This window comes from Canis lupus, chromosome 38 (assembly GCF_011100685.1).
Source record: "Canis lupus familiaris isolate Mischka breed German Shepherd chromosome 38, alternate assembly UU_Cfam_GSD_1.0, whole genome shotgun sequence".
NCBI classification, from domain to species: domain Eukaryota; kingdom Metazoa; phylum Chordata; class Mammalia; order Carnivora; family Canidae; genus Canis; species Canis lupus.
The window spans coordinates 12177486-12196872 of NC_049259.1; the positions used below are offsets into that span (position 1 = coordinate 12177486).

A 19387-nucleotide genomic window follows, 5' to 3' on the forward strand; every position below is an offset into this window, starting at 1 on the left:
ATTTTCTTTAATTATGAGTATATTTTACTAACAGTTATTGAGTCAGTCAGTAAGTCAATCTGTCAACAGACATTTATTTACTGAGCATCTACTACATTCCAAGGACTTAGCCTCAAGGATCTGTTTCAGGACAAAACAGATAGACTTCGCCCTCACTGGACTGTACAGTCTGATAAGAAAGACACATAAAGCAAATAACTACTGGTCTGATGAGTACAATAAGGTGTTCATTAGATAATCTTATCTCATTCAAAGACAAAGGAAAGAAAACTGGCTTACAGTGGTACCTAAAGTATTCAAAATATAAATAATTTGAACATCAATGGGAAGTATATAAAACGAACTTCTAACTTCTTTAAATCTGAGATACTTCTAACTTTCTACAAGTCGCTGTATTCATATTTCTACCTAAAAAGAGAAAAAACTATAGAAGAATAATCAGAATTTTCTCTATTCCTCAGTTTCAACAATTTTTTATCTGAAAATATGTAGAGCTTTCATTAAAAAGTTTGTAGATATATTCAGTTAACCCGCATTGGAGTATAAATTCTTTGGTGGTGGGGAAGGACAGTCTCCGCTAGCTTGAGCTCACTGTTTCATACAGAGATAGCACCACGTCCTACGCCTACTTAGTATAATGGATCTGATCACACGTTCTCATCCTAAGGGAATCCTGCTCAACTAATATCTTATTTTCTTTTGCATTAATTCATTGTCACTTTCCTGAAAATACAGGTAACTTTTGCCTTGTGGAGAGACACTACTGTTCCAGATAAAAATTCACTTACCAGGCATCAATAATTAAACCTTTCCCATTTCCCTGATCCACCAACTTTTTGTTATAACAATTCAGTTCATACTTGGCTGGCACCTACCAACTTTTTATACAGGCTAAGATTTGGGTATGGAGGGTAGGGACAGAGCAGCTGGAAAAGCTAACGACAGTGATGTGTGATTTGTGCTCTCAGTAATTATCCGAGGGAAAAGGGAGAAGGACAGAAATGATTGGCAATGCCCTGGGAATGCTTCCTTGAACTCTGCTATCATGTCTTACACTGGACTGTCTATCTGATCATTGAGAAGGAGATGAAAAAGATGAGTCCGAGAGTTTTCTGGCAGCCATTCTCAGGATCACAACGACAACACTGTGGCTGAGCAGAGTTAACCCCTTCACCTTCCTATTCTGCAGCATTCTAAGCAATTCCCACCACATTCTTCACAAGGGGAAATATGCTGCCCAAAGAGATGAAGAGTTCAGATCTGGGGAAATCATTTTTGGATTAATTCTGCAAAGACTTTGCCCCATGTGTTTGAAGAATGCGTGTGTGTGTGTGAGAGAGAGACAGAGAGAGAGAGAGAGAGAGAGAGCATGTGCATGTGTATGTATGGTACACAAAGTTGGTGATGAACAACCTAGGCCAAGTGTATGGTTGCAGATGCTGCTCTGAGATGCGCACAGTCATCTAGAACCACACAGCTACTGGGATGGACATTTGCAATGGGCAGGACCAACGGTGAGTGTGAGTTAGTGTGAAGCCACCGGAGGACACCGCTCTGGGTCCTGTTCCCACCTTGCCCTGTCCAACTCAAGCAGAGACTCTGTACTCCAATTGTGGCACAAGGAGGCCCAGATGAATGGATGGCAGGAGTGAGTGGCGTTTTGTTCACTTCTCATCACTCTGTTCCCAGTGCATAACTGCATAGCACGGTGCCTGGAGTAATAGATGGTTAGCAAAACTGTGTGGAATGAAATAATAAACTAAATCCAGTGCCAGTCCCATCACTCAATTACTGTGTGACCCTAGCTAGGCCACTTCATCTAAAGCAGGGATGAAAACAATACCACCTCAAGTGGCTACTTCAGGAATGAAGTAAGATAATTAACGTGAACCCACTCTGTATACTTTAAAAGCTCTATGAATAAATGGTTATACAATTAAGGTTTTTCTCCATCTGCTTCTTCTCAATTATTCCCAGATATTAACATGTTGAGGGAGGAAAAGCAGAGGCATATTTTCTTCCTCGTTGACATTCTTCTATTTCCCTCTACTGTTTCATTTCTTTTCATGATTGTTGTTGATTTTGACCATTTGACATTTAGTCTCTCTTTTCACCTTGTTAATTTGGATGTTCTTGGAACATTCTCAGTCTGTTAATAATTAATGTCTGTTTCACAGCATTTAAAACAAAACATTTTCGCCTATTTGTGTTGTGAAAATAAGACACCAATGTGATCCGTTCCCCAACTGTCTTCTCCACTAGGTTGATACCGTTAGAAACTTTTAAATCACTTATCCTTCCCTCTCCTTCAAATTTAGTCATTTTAGCACCAAACAACTATTGGAGGTTTGTCTATTTCACATTTTCCATGTGTCTCCTCTATTTCAAAGATTCTTTAGCAGCACAAAACACATTCCTAGTCACACTGCCCCTAAACATTTAGGTGGATATTGCCCGGTTTAATATTCACATCTCCTTTTCCTCTTCATATGTCAGACTTTTCTTTTTCTTCCTTTTGGTTAGAAGGCTTGCTGAAATACTTCCTTCCAGTAAGGTGAAGGGATGGTATTTTATCTGAGTCTCTGCGTATTAACAAGCGTTACTCTTTCATGCTGACAGGCAATATAGTATCAGAGTTAACATCATGGTCTTTGGTGGTGGAGTGCCTGAGTTTCTTTCAATCCTGACTTCATCACTAATTAGCTGGATGACTTTGGGGAAATTAATTTAAATGTGGCTCTGATTTTTTTTTTTAACTTGTAAAGTGGGAATAATAAGAGTCTCTACCTCATAGAGTCATTGTGGTGTTTAAATGAGTGTGTGTGCATGTGTGTGTGTGTTTACATATGCAGTGGACACGTGGAATCACGCCTGGCACACAGAGGTCCAACAGAAGGCTTAGTTTTGCTTAATCTTGACTAGAACTTCATGAGTCCTTGCAATAAATTTATAATCAATGCTCCTGTAAAAGGATACACTCTTTTGCATTATAGTTCATTATTTTTTCTCTCATCCTTTCAATCCTTTTTATTGTGCACGTGTGTTTTTGTTCTCCTTCTGAATTTCTTCTGAAAAATGTTAGTGGCCTCCATCATTTTTCTCTTTTTGTATGTTTGGGACATATTTTGACCTGCTAATGTGAGGTTCAACAGTGTCTCCTAATGAACCTACTTAAAGTTTTCAAATGATAAATAGTATTTTCAGTTCTGTCTCTGAATCAACTTCAGTATGCTGGCTGTTGTGGGTATTTTTTTTTTTTTTTTTCCCAATTGCCATCTGCGTGGCCTCCTGAGACAGCTGCTGCTTCTCCCATTCTCTCTGGCTGCTGGATCGGCTTACGTGTGATGCTATTTCTTCTTTGCTTACTCACTGCCCACCTATTGGTCCCCCTTAAGAAACTGTAATTCTACGGGACACCCAGGAGTCCATGCCTGAGTACCTACCAAGTCCTGGCCTTGCAGCTATCAGGCCCCTGTCCAAACACCAGGTGTAAACTGTTCTTCCTTGCTCTTTCCAGTTGCCAACTCGTGGCTCTTCCAGCTTCCTGGGACAAGAGGAACCTTCCCTGCTGCCTCTTGGGGTACCCTGCAAGGAACCTGGCACAATGCTCAGAGTCACTTATTCCAGCTGCCCTGCCTTCCCTCTCCAGAGTGTGCGGGTGTTCAGGGTGCATTAAGTGATGATCCTCACCCAGAGCTCTTGGCCCATGACTTAGATACAGAGAGAAAAGTCAGACCAGCTTTACAGTATAACATAAAACATCTATTTGGCAAGCATAACTTGTGATTTAGATCACAGTTTTAGGTTGAAACCCTGAGGAAATGGAAGGTAAGACATCTTTTACAAAGTCTTACTCATTCCTCAATTATTCACTGACCTGGTACAGTACCTAATGTCAAATTCTTACCAATATTTGTTTAACTAAAGGGAAGACTGTTCAATGATTTTCCCATCGCCTTTAGGAAAAATTTAAAACTTCACATTTGTTTACAGAGCACTAAATGATTTGGTCTCCACCCAGCTTTTCAATCTTCCACTTTTCTCTTTGTCCTATCCCTCGGCCATATGATATTCATCTCCACATATAGAATAAGTCATGTTCCTGTCTACCTTGGACATCTAACATTTGCTATTTGCTCGGCCTGGAGATTTTATTCCCAGTGCCTTCCCTCTCTTTTTCTTTCTCTTTCTCTTTCTTTCTCTTTCTTTCTCTCTTTCTCTCTTTCTCTTTCTCTCTCTCTCTCTCTCTCTCTCTCTCTCCCTCTCTCTCTCTCTCATTAGCATGTCCCCTGCTCTGCCCCACCTCAAACATGTATCTTCCTGTACAGACATGTGCTCTTGTTCTGACTTTCCTCCTTGTTTTGCACCTCAGTTAAATATCACATTTCCAGAGAAGACTGACAACTCAGAAAAGAAAGACCCTTTATTTTATGCTCCCATAACACACAGCATCTTGTACTTCTCTTTCATAACATTCATGAATATTTTAAACTAATCCTTCCACGGTATCCTACCTAGATTGTTTCACAGGGGCATGGTTGCTTTTAACTTTAAAGCTATTGTAGCCTGCAATACCCAGCATTATAGTACCTAACAGGGACTTAAATATTTGCTGATAAACAATGGAGGGAGGGAGGGAACAGAGGAAGGGAGGGGGAGGGAGAAAAAGATAGGAGGGAGGGAGAAAGTGAAAGAATTAAAGAGAGACACAATTTTGCTTTCAAGGAAAATAAAAATAGATCTATTCAAATGTATTTTAAAGTTTTCATGTTCATTATGAGGTAGCATATGGTTGTTAAGCATGCAGATTCTCAGTCAGATTATGTGGTTTGCAAGGGAGCTCTTCTATTTTAGCTGTGAGCGAGTCACCAGCAACTTTGGAAGTTTCATTATCTTCATTGGTAAAGTGGGGATAATAATAGTACTTACTTCCAAGTTTTTGGTGGGGATTCAATGTGAAAATATAAGCACCTTCATCAGTCCCTGGCACCTCGCTCACTCTCAAAAATATCAAGTCTTATCATTACTCATTTACCTGAGGATCAAAAAGAAAACAAGGACGTCCATTCTTCAACTGAAGTGCAAAATACTCTTCCTGATTGCCAGGCGATGCCGCAAAGACAATCAAACCTTCAGGCACCCTTGTTCGAAAGCTGGCCTTAATGCCTGGTGAGACAAGTGCAATCAGCAAATCAGTGCTGGGGTTTTGTTGATTCTTTCTGATAAACGTACATTTACTTTCATTATTATTTATGATGTAGTGAGTACAGTCAGGGAATTATACACGGCAATGTACTGGGATGGTCCTAGCCATTTGGTTTGAAATATATCGTTATGAATGCCAACCTGTTCTTGGAAACTCAAGCCTGCACACCCACTAATCAATATATAATGTACTTTCAATTTATGCAAAACTCATCAACATGAAAAGATATGTTGTCAACCCAAAATAATACTCTGGATACTCAGAGTATCAATGTGAAAATATTAGCAGAGCCATAAAAATAAATGGGTTTTTGAAATGAATGAAAGGAACACAGGGGCCTTGTTTAAAATACTTAGGAGGTTTAAAGAATCAATCTTTTAACGGAAGCTAAAAACTAGAAAGACTTGTTGTGAAGTGGTCCATAGAGCTAATTTTCTGAAACAGGATCCTGTAACCAAATGGTCTGCAACTTTCAGAATTTCAGGGTCTCCCTCACCCTTTAGATCACCTACTGCCCTAGACTCAAGATGCTCTTGTCTCGCAGGAAGTTCTCCAGTTTAGGAAGCAGAGGAAGCTTGCGATGATCTCTTAAGATGTCTCTCACTACCCCACATGGTCTCAACACCTGGTATCCCACTCACAGCATCTTTCCTTGTGTGTAACACATTTTGCTTAATGTATTGAAACTGGCAAAGGAGCTTAAGAGGTACAGTCTTTGTTCTTAACGAATTCCCAATTTAGTTGGAAATTTAAAAACGTATTTGTTAACAGACAAATTGTATGATGGGAATCAACTAAGAGGTCAAGAACTTACATAAGAATCAAAAACAGCTCATGATAACAGTTTAAGTAATGAGTGAATACTGATCTGAGTAGTCATAAGGTCAACTGGAACCATGGAAGTTGGAAGGAGAGGGAACTCCCTTCAGGCTGGGCTAGTAACCAAATGTCCTACATACGTGGGGTTTTCATTTGAGTTCAAGAGGCTACAATTACTGCAGGAATCATTTCTGACTCATCTTTCCACCTCCAGTTCATTACAGGATATCCAGGTGCATTTATTAAATCCTTTGAGAGTCTGGAGGAGGAGAATGGAGGGGAGAGATGCATCAGAGGGAAGAGGGAAGCTTTAGCATAGGTGTGGAGGCAGGAAAACAGAAGTCATTTTGTGAGTATCGGATTGTCATTTTTTAAACATGCATCAATGGAACATTAACATTTGTTGAGTACTCTGCTCCATAAAGAAGCAAAACTAACAAGCCAGTGTCTGATATTAAGTTCTAGTTGAGGAAAAAAGACAAAACAAAAACCTATATAGAGATATTTGTAAGATATAATTTGATTCAAAGGATTGAGGAAGGTTTCACAGAGAATAGGAAGCCAGAGCTTGTTTTCAGAGAGTAGAAAGCAGTTCGGGAAAAACTGTACAAAGGCTTAGAGGTATGGAAAGTATTAAGGAATGTAGGATGTGTGGGTGGGAGTTAAGAGATGAATCTGGAGAGACTGGCAAGACTACATCTTGGGCTGTATGCCATAGACTATCCAGCCTGAGAAGTTTGAACAGAAGACAAAGATGGAAAGTCAGGTTATGTGATAAGCATCTTTAGAGTGAAATCTTTTAATACCAGCAAAGGCAAGCCAGGAATAAGGACTTCAGACTTTCCAAAGAGTCAACTCAAAATTTTCCTGGCCTTCTTAGCTTCTGTATCTTCAGGTTCTAGGTTTTGTGCTTTGTGCCCTTTAAAACATACTTGTCCTACCCATTTGGATATTGCATTGCCTCATACTCATTCTCTCTCTCCTGGCTGCTAGGACATTATGTCTTTGTTAAACTTATACCTGGTCTGTCCTAGCATTTCTCTAACTCCACAGAATAAGGTTTGTCTCAACAAATCGCTCTTTGGGATTCAAATTCATTTGAACTCCTGCTACTAGATCATCTCTTCTACTAAATGGACTGAAATGGTTGAGCTTCCAGATTGGCATTTATCCTACAGACCAAAGGAAGGCATTAAACCTTGGGTGGAGGAAGGAAATAGGATGCTCATAGTTGGGATTACGGCAACCAAACTAATGGGGGCATGTATAAAAGATACAGATAATTTAGCCACAGAGGAACCATTTAGGATATCACTGTGCTTTGGGGGAATAAGATGATAAAATTTTTAATTAAGAACTGACAAGTAACTAAATGGATTGAAAGAAGGACTCTGTATATTTCAGAAGAAACTCATTAAGACATGTTGATATGAAGTGATGATGTGGGACAAAATGGTGAATTCTTTTCATCAATTACTGAGGGGAAAAGCATCATTATTAACAGAAATAGAAAGGTCAGGTAAAAGAGAAAATATAGGTTGAGTATACAAGTTCAGTTTAATATAAACACAATGTGTTTATATTAATGATATTAAAAAAAAAACTATCCATCATCGGGAAATAAGAAATGAAATCGTAGAAGAGAAGATGGGGCTAGAAAAATAAATTAGCAATCACCTGTCAATAATCCATGTCTCTTTGATGCAGAATGTAGAGAAACAAAAAAGGACCTTTACGGGAAATGCCTCCCATCATGTTTAAGAAAAAGAACAATAACAAAGTTAGAACAAGGATGATAATACTATAAAATGGAAGCCTAGATAAGAGAGAACTTTAAGAAGGCAAAGTTAACCATGTAACACTTCCTGTAAGTCCAGAATAATTAGACCTGAAGAAAAGATTACAGAGCTGGTAATTAGACAGCATTTTTTTTCAATATAATGGAATGATCCAGAGCCCAAGTAACCAGGTGATAAGGATTGACAGAATAGATAACTAGGTAGTGGGTGTGGAGCACTCATCACAAGTATCTGATAAAGAAAGAAATGGGAGGCAAAGAAATAAAGACTGATCAGGTGAAAGGAGGAGATAGCTACCAGGAAAAGCATAGACTTGGCCAAAGCGTTGGTCTACATTCTGATTAGAGAATAACTGTATTTTTACCAACTCTTCTTCTCTTAAGTTTCTCTCCTTTGGGTCTAGAGTAGCTCTCTCCATCAGACATCTTAACTTTCTGTTACTATTTTTTAAAATTTTATATGTGATATCAAATACTATAATTAAAACCATTGTCTTAAAATTAAACAGCTAGCTAGAGGTATTTCATTAAAACAGCTACAATTCAGGACATGAAGATAATAAAACTCTCTATTACCAGTGTGCTGGAGGCAGCTATGTGGGAGTAGACAGGAAAGCAAAAGCAAGGATTTGAATGAGGGAAGAAATTAATAATTGCTCAATCCAGAAATACAATTACTTTTTCTGAACTGATGGGAAATTTGTTGAATGAAATGGAATCGGAGTAAGAATTACAGGAATGTTTAGTTGAATTACACATGGGAATAAATCAACTAATATATGCCATTTATGCCATTTATGGGATATGCCAGTGCATGTGTTTTTCAGATGTAACATTTAATTTACAAATTTTACACTCATATAACAAAGAAATAAATAACTTTTAGCCCAACTAAAATATAATACTTAATACAAACCAAGGAAATTTTTTTATGAAAGGGGAGGATTTAGTATAATTAAGGGCAGTTTGATTTGATGTTGTATGGGCAACTTTCCCTTAGCTTTTTCAGATACTTCAGTCTTATCACTTGTCTGCTTACATTACAAAGATAATTTTTTTGCATATATTCTATGAAGACATGAAAAATGCACACATACTCTGGAACTTCATGTACTTGATAAAATTGCCAATAGACATAGATAAATCCTATCTTTTGAGCTCAATGCCTTGAATCATATAATCAGTTTTTTAAATGAACTAAATTCACAAATAAATATATTCACATATAAATATAATAATCTTTTGATGAATATGTAAAATATTTCAAAGAAAATGTTATTGAATTTACCATGAGACAGAATGGTAAAACACCTAATTGTTGTTCAACATCATCACATCTCCTTTTCCTGTAAGAAGATTATGTATTTATATATCCCCATCCTTTGATTTTAGGCTCAGCCATGTGACTTGTGTTGTGCAAAAGAATGGAAACAGATATGTGGTACACTGACAGAGCAGAAGTTTTAAATATAGCTGTGTGATTGAACCTGAACCTTCTTCCCCTATGCCTCATGATCGTGCTTTCATCCTGTCCCAAGAATAAGAAGACATGTGGACCACAGCCAAGCAATACCAGAGTGTTTTTTTTTTTTTTTAATTTAAAGTTTCATATTAAGGAGTAATGGTGACTAAAGTGAATAAAGGAATGAAAAACATACATTTCTCACTTGCCTAAAATTTAGATTTTTGATTTCAAAGAAAAAACAGAGAGGAAATATTCTAAAGTTTAATATATCTGGAGAAATAACAGAGCATTCTTCTATCTCAATATTTATTCATTTTAGAAATATTTAGGGAACACATACTTTCTGCAGCCACTCTTCTAGGCTCTTATTGTTCATAGATGCATAAAATACACATATATCCATGGCGTAGCATTTTAAAAAAATCTAAAAAGCCAAGATTTATAACTGGCAACATTTAACTTTTATACAACTGTTTTGTAACTTTAAACATTCAATCATAAAAACAATACAGTTATAAGGCCATGGAATAAGCAAAGAGCTCTTGAACAATGAGGTAAAACTATACTAGAAAGGGAAAAGGTGAGCAATTATACTGCATTAGAATTAAGAACTTTTGTCTAACAAAAGGCATGAATAGGAGAGTTGAAAAGGGAACTAACATAGTAGGAGTAGATATTTGCAATACATATTTCTGGTAACAGATAAATATCCAGAATATATCCTACAAATCAACAAGAAAAAGACCAACAATTCATTAGAAAATTGGGGGCAAGAGTGCCTGGGTGGCTCAGTCAGTTAAACTTCTGCCTTTGGCTCAGGTCATGATCTCGGGGTCTGGTATTGAGCCCCACATTGGGCTCCCAGCTCAGTGGGGAGTCTCCTTCTCCCTCTCCCTCTGCCCATCCTCCCTGCTCATGCTCTCTTTCTCTCTCTCAAATAAATAGATTGAATCTTTAAAAAAAGAAAAAGAAAAAGAAAATTGAGGGCAAATGACTTTTCAAGAAAGATGATATCCAGTGAGTAATCAACATAAAAAAGATGCTCAGGATCATTACTCATCAGAGAAATGCCAAATAAAATAAAATGCAGTATCACTAAACATCCAGTAGGATGGCTGAAATGAAATAGAAAAAAAAAGCGTAGCCAAATATGTGGTGCAATTGGAATGCTCATAAACTACTTGCAGGATTTGAAATTGCTACAACCACTTTGAAAAACTGTTTGGCACTATTTGTAAGTTATCTGTATGTCTTCTAAATATATGCATAACTTTGGATCCAGCCATTCCACCCCAAGGTATATAGTCCCCCAAAATTCATAGGTTCAGAAAGATATACAAGTGCATCTATACCAATACTTTTCATTATACCATCAAACTAGAATATACACAAATGCCCGTCAACTGTGGAAAGGACAAATAATGGGATACAATATAGCAATGAAAAGGAACAAACTATAGCAAACGGGCAACGGGCAACTACTTGCATAAATCTCACAAACAGGAAGCTGCGTAAGAGACACTAGGCAAAAAAAATTCACACTCTATAATCTCAACACATCAAGTTCAAAACCAGACAAATTAAATGAATGGTGTCAGCAGTCAGGAGAGTGGTAGCCCTGCTTGTGATATAGAACAGGGCACAATGCAGAGCTTCTGGGGGTCCCACATGTTTTATTTAACCACCTGGGTGCTCGTTACACAGGGCCAGTTTTTGAAATCCACCAACCCGTGAACTTACGATTTTTGCACTTTTCTGAATATATGATAAATTTCAATACAGAGGTTTGCCAAAAATTAATAAATAAGTTATATAAAATTCAGATGCTACAGAACTATAGGAACTAGAAGTGAAAGTTCTCTGTAGCCCCACCTGCCTTCATTACAGAAACTACCGCCAACATTTTGGCAAACTTTTTCTTTTTCTCAGAAATTTTTTGCACGCAAAAACACACACACGAGCACACACGTCATTATTTGTTTTCTCTTTACTGAAATTGGAGTGTATCACACAATCTATCCTACATGCTTCAAATATGATTTTTAATCAATATTGTCTCTGTTGGAGGTGTACATGATAACATGAACTACATATACATAGTACAATGATTACTATAGTCAGGCTGATTAACATACCATATCCTCACAGTTACCACTTGTGTGTATGTACTGAGTACATTTGAAATTTACTCTCTTAGCACCTTTCCAATACTCTATTGGGTATTATTAGTTTTATTAAGTATAGTCATCGTGCTTACGTATTAGATTTTTCATCTAACATAAATCCAACCTTGTACCCTTTGACCAATATTTCCCCAGCTTCTGGCAACCATCGTCCTACTCTGCTTTTATGAGTTTGAGGGATTTTGTTGTTCTTGTTCTTGTTGTTTTTTATTCTACATGTAAATGAGACCTTATAGAATTTTTCTCTTACTTCACTCAGTATAATATGCTTCATGTTGTCATGACTGAATTTTATACACACACACACACACACACATACACACACAGACACACCCCACATTTTTGTTATCCATTCATCCACCAGTGTACACTTGGGTTGTTTCCATATCTTAGCTACTTGAATAATGTTTCGACAAGTTTCTCTCACTAAGTCACATTTGGCAGATATCTTTCCACATTTGTTCACAAAGATAGTCATTTTTCTCTGATGATAATTACATTTACCATAGTTTATTTTATAATTTTATCATAGACAGCATTTAGTCGGTTTCTATTTTTTATACAAAGGCAATACTGTGACAAACATTTTTTTCTTATAGTTCTAAGCTATAAGATAATGTCCAGTTGATGAGGGTAAATATTTAAGAATTATTAAAACGTTTATAAATATTGCTACATCTATCACCTCTCAAAGGCAATAATTAACCCCCATGCTTTTAAATAGTGTGAATGACCATTTCCCCAGACCCTGGTAAACAATAGACATTTCAAAATCTGAGATGCGAAGTCTTAGTTTTATTTTCCATTTATGATGCTGAGATTTTTCATATGTATTTTCATAAAGATATGTAACAGACATTAAACATAGCCATGAATTTTTCTGAGAGCTATACATATGAATGTCTTTTGCCCAATTTTGCAGACTTTATTTGTTTCTGCTTGCTTTATTCAAGTTCTTTATATATTGTGGATCATCCTATGTTATAAATCATCATTTTCTGTCTCCTGGATCATTGTGATTGTTTCCCCTGACAGATCTTCCTTTTCCCATCCTTGCTCCATGACCACCCCTTCCAAACAACACACACATGCACATAGACACACACTATGGTCTATTCTAAAATAATAGCTAGAGTGATGCCATTAAAAGACAATTTCGGGGGTGCCTGGTGGCTTAGTCAATAATGCATTCCACTCTTGATTTCAGATGAGGTCATATGAATGAGTCCCCCTATTGGCTCCATGCTCAGCACAGAGTCTGCTTGTCCTCCTCCCTCTGCTCATCCCCTACTTGTGCTCTCTCTGTGTTTCTCTCTTTCTATAATAAATAAATTTTAAAAATCTTTTTTAAAAAAGACAATTCTGGTCACGTCCCTCTTTGTGGTACTCACTGAAGTCTTCCTGTCTTACTCCAAGTAAAAGTGAAAGTCACCCAATAGTCTACAATATCCTAAATAATCCGGTTTTCACTATGTCTTTTATTTCCTACTATACTTCCTTTCCCCATCTCTACTCTGGCTACCTCAGTAATTGTTCTTCCCTCTGCCTATAAATATCTTTCCCAGGTATTTCTGCATGGTTTGTTTCCCATCTTCTACAGGTCTTTTTCTCACACTCACATTCCAACTTCACTAATTGGCTCATTAGGACTGGGCTATTAACAATTTTAACCAACTCTCTGCTTTACCTGTTTCCACAGCATTCATCAAGTTCAGTATTCTCTTTTATTCATTCATTCATTCATTCATTCATTCATTCATTCATTCATTTTTTCAAGAGAGAGCATGCACACAAGTGCAGGGAAGAGGGGCAGAGGGAGACAGAGAGAGAATCTTAAGCAGACTCTGTGCTGAGTACAGAGTTCCACCCAGGGGCTTGATCCTGGAACCTTGAGACCATGACCTGAGCTGAAACCAAGAGTCTGCCACTTAACCAACTGAGCCATCCAGGTGCCTCTGTTAAAATACTATGTTTTGAATGCTCCTTTAAATGTTCTTTTGCATTTTAATTATTCATTTCTAGTATATTTGGTTAATTTTGTTTATATTGACTTCCTATACTGCAACCTTCCTGAATTTGTCTTATCCTAGGACTTGTTTAGAGATTAAACATACATACACAATCATGTTAAATACAAATAAAGACATTTTTCCTTTCCTTTCCAGTATTTATGCCTTTTATTTTATCTTATTGCTTTTTGCAGGGGCTGGGACCACCAGTAAAATCTGAATGCTGACTTGATTCCTATCTGAAAAGCAAAGCATGCAATATTTCACTATTACGTGTATGAACTGTAGAATAATTTGTAGCACTCATTCATCTAATTGAGAGTGTTCCTCCCTATTCCTAGTTTGCTAAAAGTTTTCATTATAAGTAGGTTTTAAGTTTTGTCAGATGCTTTCCACACCTATTGAGATGTTATGATACTTTGTTCTATAAGTTAATTAATAAGTGAACCATATTGATTGATTTTTGAAAATAATCCAAAATAATTCCCCTCCCCATTCTGGCCTCCACCTCCCAATAATCTTGCAAGCCAACTTTGGGCTTTGTTTTCTGTTTCAATTTCACTGATAGCTGATAATATCTTAATTATTTCCCGTTTCTTATTATTTGGGCTTACTTTTTTGTTAGAGTTTTAATAAGAAACTTGGAAAAGCTTGGATCTTTTTTTTTCTAAGATAATCACTTAATCTATACATTTCTCTGTGAAAACAACTTTAGCTGCATTCCAAAGCCGATACGCTGTACTTTTGTTTTTTAACTTTTAATTTTTCAATTTTTAAAGTTTCCTGTGTGATTATTTTTTTGATTCATGGATTATTTAAAAATGAGTTAATTTTTAATAGCCTAACTTTTTAAAATACTCTAGAGGCCATCATATACATTCTTAACTTATAATAGCAACCACAAATTAATATTACATCACTTCACATACAAGATCTCTATAGCAGCATACTTCTATATACCATCTTCCAATCTTTGGTGCTAGTTTTGTCATAATTTTACTTTTATATACATATGAAATGCAATATATATATATATATATATATATATATATATATATTTCTGCTTTTGCCAAATATCATTTAAAGAAATCAAGAAAATAATTGTCTATTTATTCATATATTTTTTTATTTTCTATCTGGTATTATTTTCCTTTAGCCTGAAAATATGTTATTTAGCATTTGCTGTAGTTTAGAACTACTCATGAGGTATTATTGTTTAACTTAAAATGTTTCCCAACTTCATGTTTGAATAATATTTTCATCCAATACAGAATTCAGGTTGGCTTTTGTTGTTGTTTTTAGATACTGTATTATCTTTGGCCTGTATTATTTCTAATGAAAAGCTAGCTGTCATTCTTTTCATTGTATGTATGTTATGTGTCTTTTTTTCCTCTAGCTGGTTTACTTTCTTTTTAATCATTGGTTTTTAGTAATGGAAGATGTGCCTAAGATGTGGCTTTCATTGTATTTATCCTGTTTGGAATTCCCTGAGCTTCTCTTATTTATAGGTTGCTGTTTTACATAAAATATGAAGATTTATGAATAGTTATTTCCTAAATATTTTTTCCTGCCTATTTTCTTTCTTTTCTTCCTAAATCCTTCATCTCTATGTATGTTAGCACTCCTGATTTTATCCCACAGGTCACTGATCCTCTGTTTATTTTTTCAATCTTTTTTTCTGTTTTTATTTATTTCATAATTCTCTGTGTTCAAATTCATTAACCTTTTTGTTCTGCACCACCTGCTGTTAAGCCAATCCAATAAAGATTTTGTTGTATATTTTTATTTCTCAAATGTAGTTTTTATTTTATTACTTCTTAGAGCTATCATTTCTCTTCTAAAATACTTTTTCTTCCTCTACTATATGAAACTCTACCTTTAAATCCTTTAAAATATTTATAATACTTGCTACAAATTTTTTGCATGCCAATTTCAATTATTTGGTCATCTGAGAATATGCCTCTGATGACTGTGTTGAACTGAAATTGAGCTTTAATTAGATTGAGTTCACCTGTGATTAGCCCCTCTCAAAATGACTAGTGATGTCACTGTTTTGATTTTATCTATATCTAAGCTGACAGGAGACTGGATTGAAATTATAGATATTTTTGGCTCCTGTTTGGATTACATTCCTTTATAACTCCAGAATCCAATCACTGCAAGAATTTATAAGAGTCCATTTCTAGATTCTCTTCAGCAGGCACTTTCTTGGGAAAATATCTTATATTTAGATTAGACATTGTAGGATTTGGGGGCTCACCTATTTGTTTTTGCATTTGGACTTCTTCTAGATTTCTTACAAGGACAGTGTTGTCTAAGGCACAGCTGGTTTCTCCTCAATCCTGAAAATTCTCCCTTTATAAATCAGGCTTACTTCTCTGAGGCCAAGTACCCATCCTCATATATGGAAGCTTCCACAGGTCTGTGATCAACTATGAAGCATTCACTTCTTCCCAAAATTCAGTTCACCCAGGTTTTTGCATTACCTGCTCTTTGATAGCCTCATAGAAAATTATGATATTTAGTCTAAGATTTTCTTAACAATGGAAGTGAGTCTTTCTCACTTATCTACATCCAAATTAGAAGCACAAGTTCCCATTAATTTTACAAGTGATTTTGTAGGAATAGGAAAGCAACAGCTATATATATGTATATTTTTTAACCCTTTAGTCAAATGTTTATTTTTTTGCTTTCAGCATTACAATTTGCTGTGATTCATAAACTTCAATCTAAGTTTTTAGACACTGACCTCACAAAATTAGTTAAGTCTTTAGGTCAAACACTTATTGAGCAAAGACCTCTCCCAGCCACCCCTCGCCTGGACAATGCTCACTGCCCCCTGAACGATTTAAAGTACATATGAGGGGATCCCTGGGTGGCTCAGTGGTTTAGCGCCTGCCTTTGGAAAGGGCGTGATCCTGGAGTCCCGGGATCAAGTCCCACGTCAGGCTCCCTGCATGGAGCCTGCTTCTCCCTCCTCCTGTGTCTCTGCCTCTCTCTCTCTCTCTCTCATAAATAAATAAATAAATAAATAAATAAATAAATAAATCTTAAAAAAAGTAAAGTGCATATGAGTTGCTTTGATGAATGGAGATATATATATATATATATATATATATATATATATATATATAAAATTTTTCTTGAATCTAGCCAACTTGTAGTCTATTATATTAAAGACATATTTTTAACAGATTATCTTGGATTTTATAGGAGACAATATTATTTTAAAAATAGTGATTATTTGATGATCAAGTTAAGCCAAAAGAAATATCAGGCCAAAGTGTTGAAATGAGGATGAAGGGCATTCACATCTCGTGTTATCACTAAACTCTCCTTCAGATGCATACCATAACCTGATCCATTGATCCTAAAGCTAAGGATGTGACAGCCAACACATTTCCCAAATCTTGCTAGGAACCATATGAGATAAATAGACTTAAGCTATAGTAACATATCTCTGATAAAAACCACACTGTTCAACTCACATTCAATCTAAAAAATTCTAATAGAATAAACAGAAAGATAGGACTCCTAGTTTTAAAAAAAAATCTACCATTGATAAAAGATCCTTTATTAGATTAGTATATTAAATTGGTCAAAGCTTTATAAATAACTGCTGAAAAACTACACAAATTAAATATGTTAGTATAATAAAGTATATTTGTCAGGAAATTAACTAGGGTATGGAGAATGAAGTCTTGATGCATAAATTCCTGAAATTAAAATAAAACTCTTCACATAAAATGAATGTATTTTATTACATATTTTCTTGTCCTTGTTCTCATAAAGAAAGCAGAAATCTCTTGGTTTCATTATCAAATACCCGTTATGCTTCATTCCCACTCAAGCCAATGGCTTGGAGATGGATTTCTAGCAGCCTATTTGGTACATCAGGGAATGGAAAACTTCAGTTTCATACAGAAGCAGCTCTTGCTATATAGCTTAATTTGAATTATGCAAATAAATTCTAAATTGGAAAAGGTTTTTCTTTTTACTTGGCTGCCATTAGGTGGTGCTAAAAATGTCTCCATTAATAAAATATTTATGGTAACCAGCCCCACAAATACATGAATAACAAAATCTTTACTGAGTATACTTGACAAAATAACAATTGAAAACTAATCTGAAAATATTATAAATGCTCTGGATTTAACCCCCAAATAGCTAACTTTTTTTAGAATGCCAAAATTTTATCTTATTTATTTAGACATATTATTTCTTCATTTTTTAAAAATTAAATTGTCAGCCGTGACCATGAAAGAACATGAGAAACATTAGATCAGTATTCTAAAAAATTACATTGGAAGTATAGATTAGGATAAAAAGTAGAGGAATGCCAGGGGAGAAAAAAAGAGTAAAATTTTACTGAGTAGGAAGTTTGGGGAAACTGTAATTTTAATTTTCCTAAAACAAAGATTTCATCTTTTAAAATAATTCCCTATTACCTCCTAAGAACAATTAAAAACTAACTGTCTGAATGTCACTGTTAAAAGGAAAAATCATGCATTATAATATCCAAATAATGAAAGTACAAGGAAGCAATATCACCAGATAGTATTTGAAACATACATACATCAGAGCCTTCATTTCCTGCACAGAACAGGCCTCAGGTTCTTCATCTTAATGGGTGTATTGGGTTAGACGATCTCTAAAATCTTGCAATTGTGTGTGAATTCATAAATTAATCAACTGGAATTCTCATTTAACTGCCTTTTCATTTCTGACTTTATTGCAAGAGACTTCTCAAGTTGCTTAATTTCCTTTCCATATCTTATCTAAAGTCTTGCAACCATTGTCAGGGAAAATATTTCCAGTATAATGAGGAGATTTGGCTGGGCATATCTGGGAGACACCATCTGGCCTTAGATTAAAATTGGGATCTTATTCTAATTTTAATTTGTATTTTTAGGACAAATACGGAAGTTGAATTTCTTTCATCACAGTTCTGCATTTAGGTATTTCCAAAATTCTTTGCCGGTTTTTCTTTGGAATTTGGGAGTTTGTCTTTATTACTAGTCTGTAAGTGCTCTTTTCTTATTAAAGGTATCATTTTGTTGTCACATATTACAACCATTTGCCTTTTTATTTTTTTACAGGTTATCTTTGAAATGTTATTTTTAATACAAAAAGTGTGCCATTTTTTTATGTTTTAAAATCAATTTCTTTTCAATAATATCTCCTTCTCTTTGCTTTTATAATTAGGCTTCTGAACTCAAAAATTGTTACTTCTTTATATTTTTTCTCTTCATTTCCCATATTTTTATGTCTAGCATTATATTCTATTTACAATCTATTTTGACATGCAGTGTGAGATCGGGATATACCCTAGGTTTTTCCTTAAACATTTAAAAACTAACTAGATGACACAGTCCGTGAGGGAGGAACGTTGTATTATTTACTACTGCATTTTCCATACCTTAAACAACAGCTGGCACACAATGGATGATCAAAAATATTTGCTGAATGAATGTTTAATGATTGAAATTCATCTGTAGCATATTAAAGACTCCAAACTTTCTATTTTGTTCCACTGATATATTTTTGTAGCAATAAAATATCATATTATTTCATAATATTTCTGGTATCTGACAATTTATTCTTCCTCTCAGTAACCTTTTCTATTTTTAATTACCCCTCAACTCGTTCACTATTAAAATTAACACTAAGATAATTATTATAAGTTTCTGTTTTCTCCTTTCCTTAAGTTGAGCCTGTACATGTCTTTCTTAAGTTTATATAAAATTTTGGATACCTTATTGCCATTATAAATAAGATCTTTAGATGTTTAATTGCCAAAGTCATAGAAAAAAAATTGTGCATTTGTTTTTAATTAGCCATCCTACCGTAACATTATTATCATTTATAGTAGGTTTGAGTATTCTTTTTTAGGTATATACTTTCATA

The 19387-nt window shown here is 35.3% G+C and overlaps 1 protein-coding gene across 1 annotated transcript in view; it reads right to left on the reverse strand.

The window, feature by feature from the left end:
* USH2A (usherin) overlaps positions 1 to 19387 on the reverse strand; it is a 702892-nt gene that overhangs the window by 438048 nt on the left and 245457 nt on the right. The window contains 1 exon segment of the mRNA XM_038586435.1: positions 5036 to 5166. Within this exon segment, the coding sequence (XP_038442363.1) occupies positions 5036 to 5166 (131 nt within the window).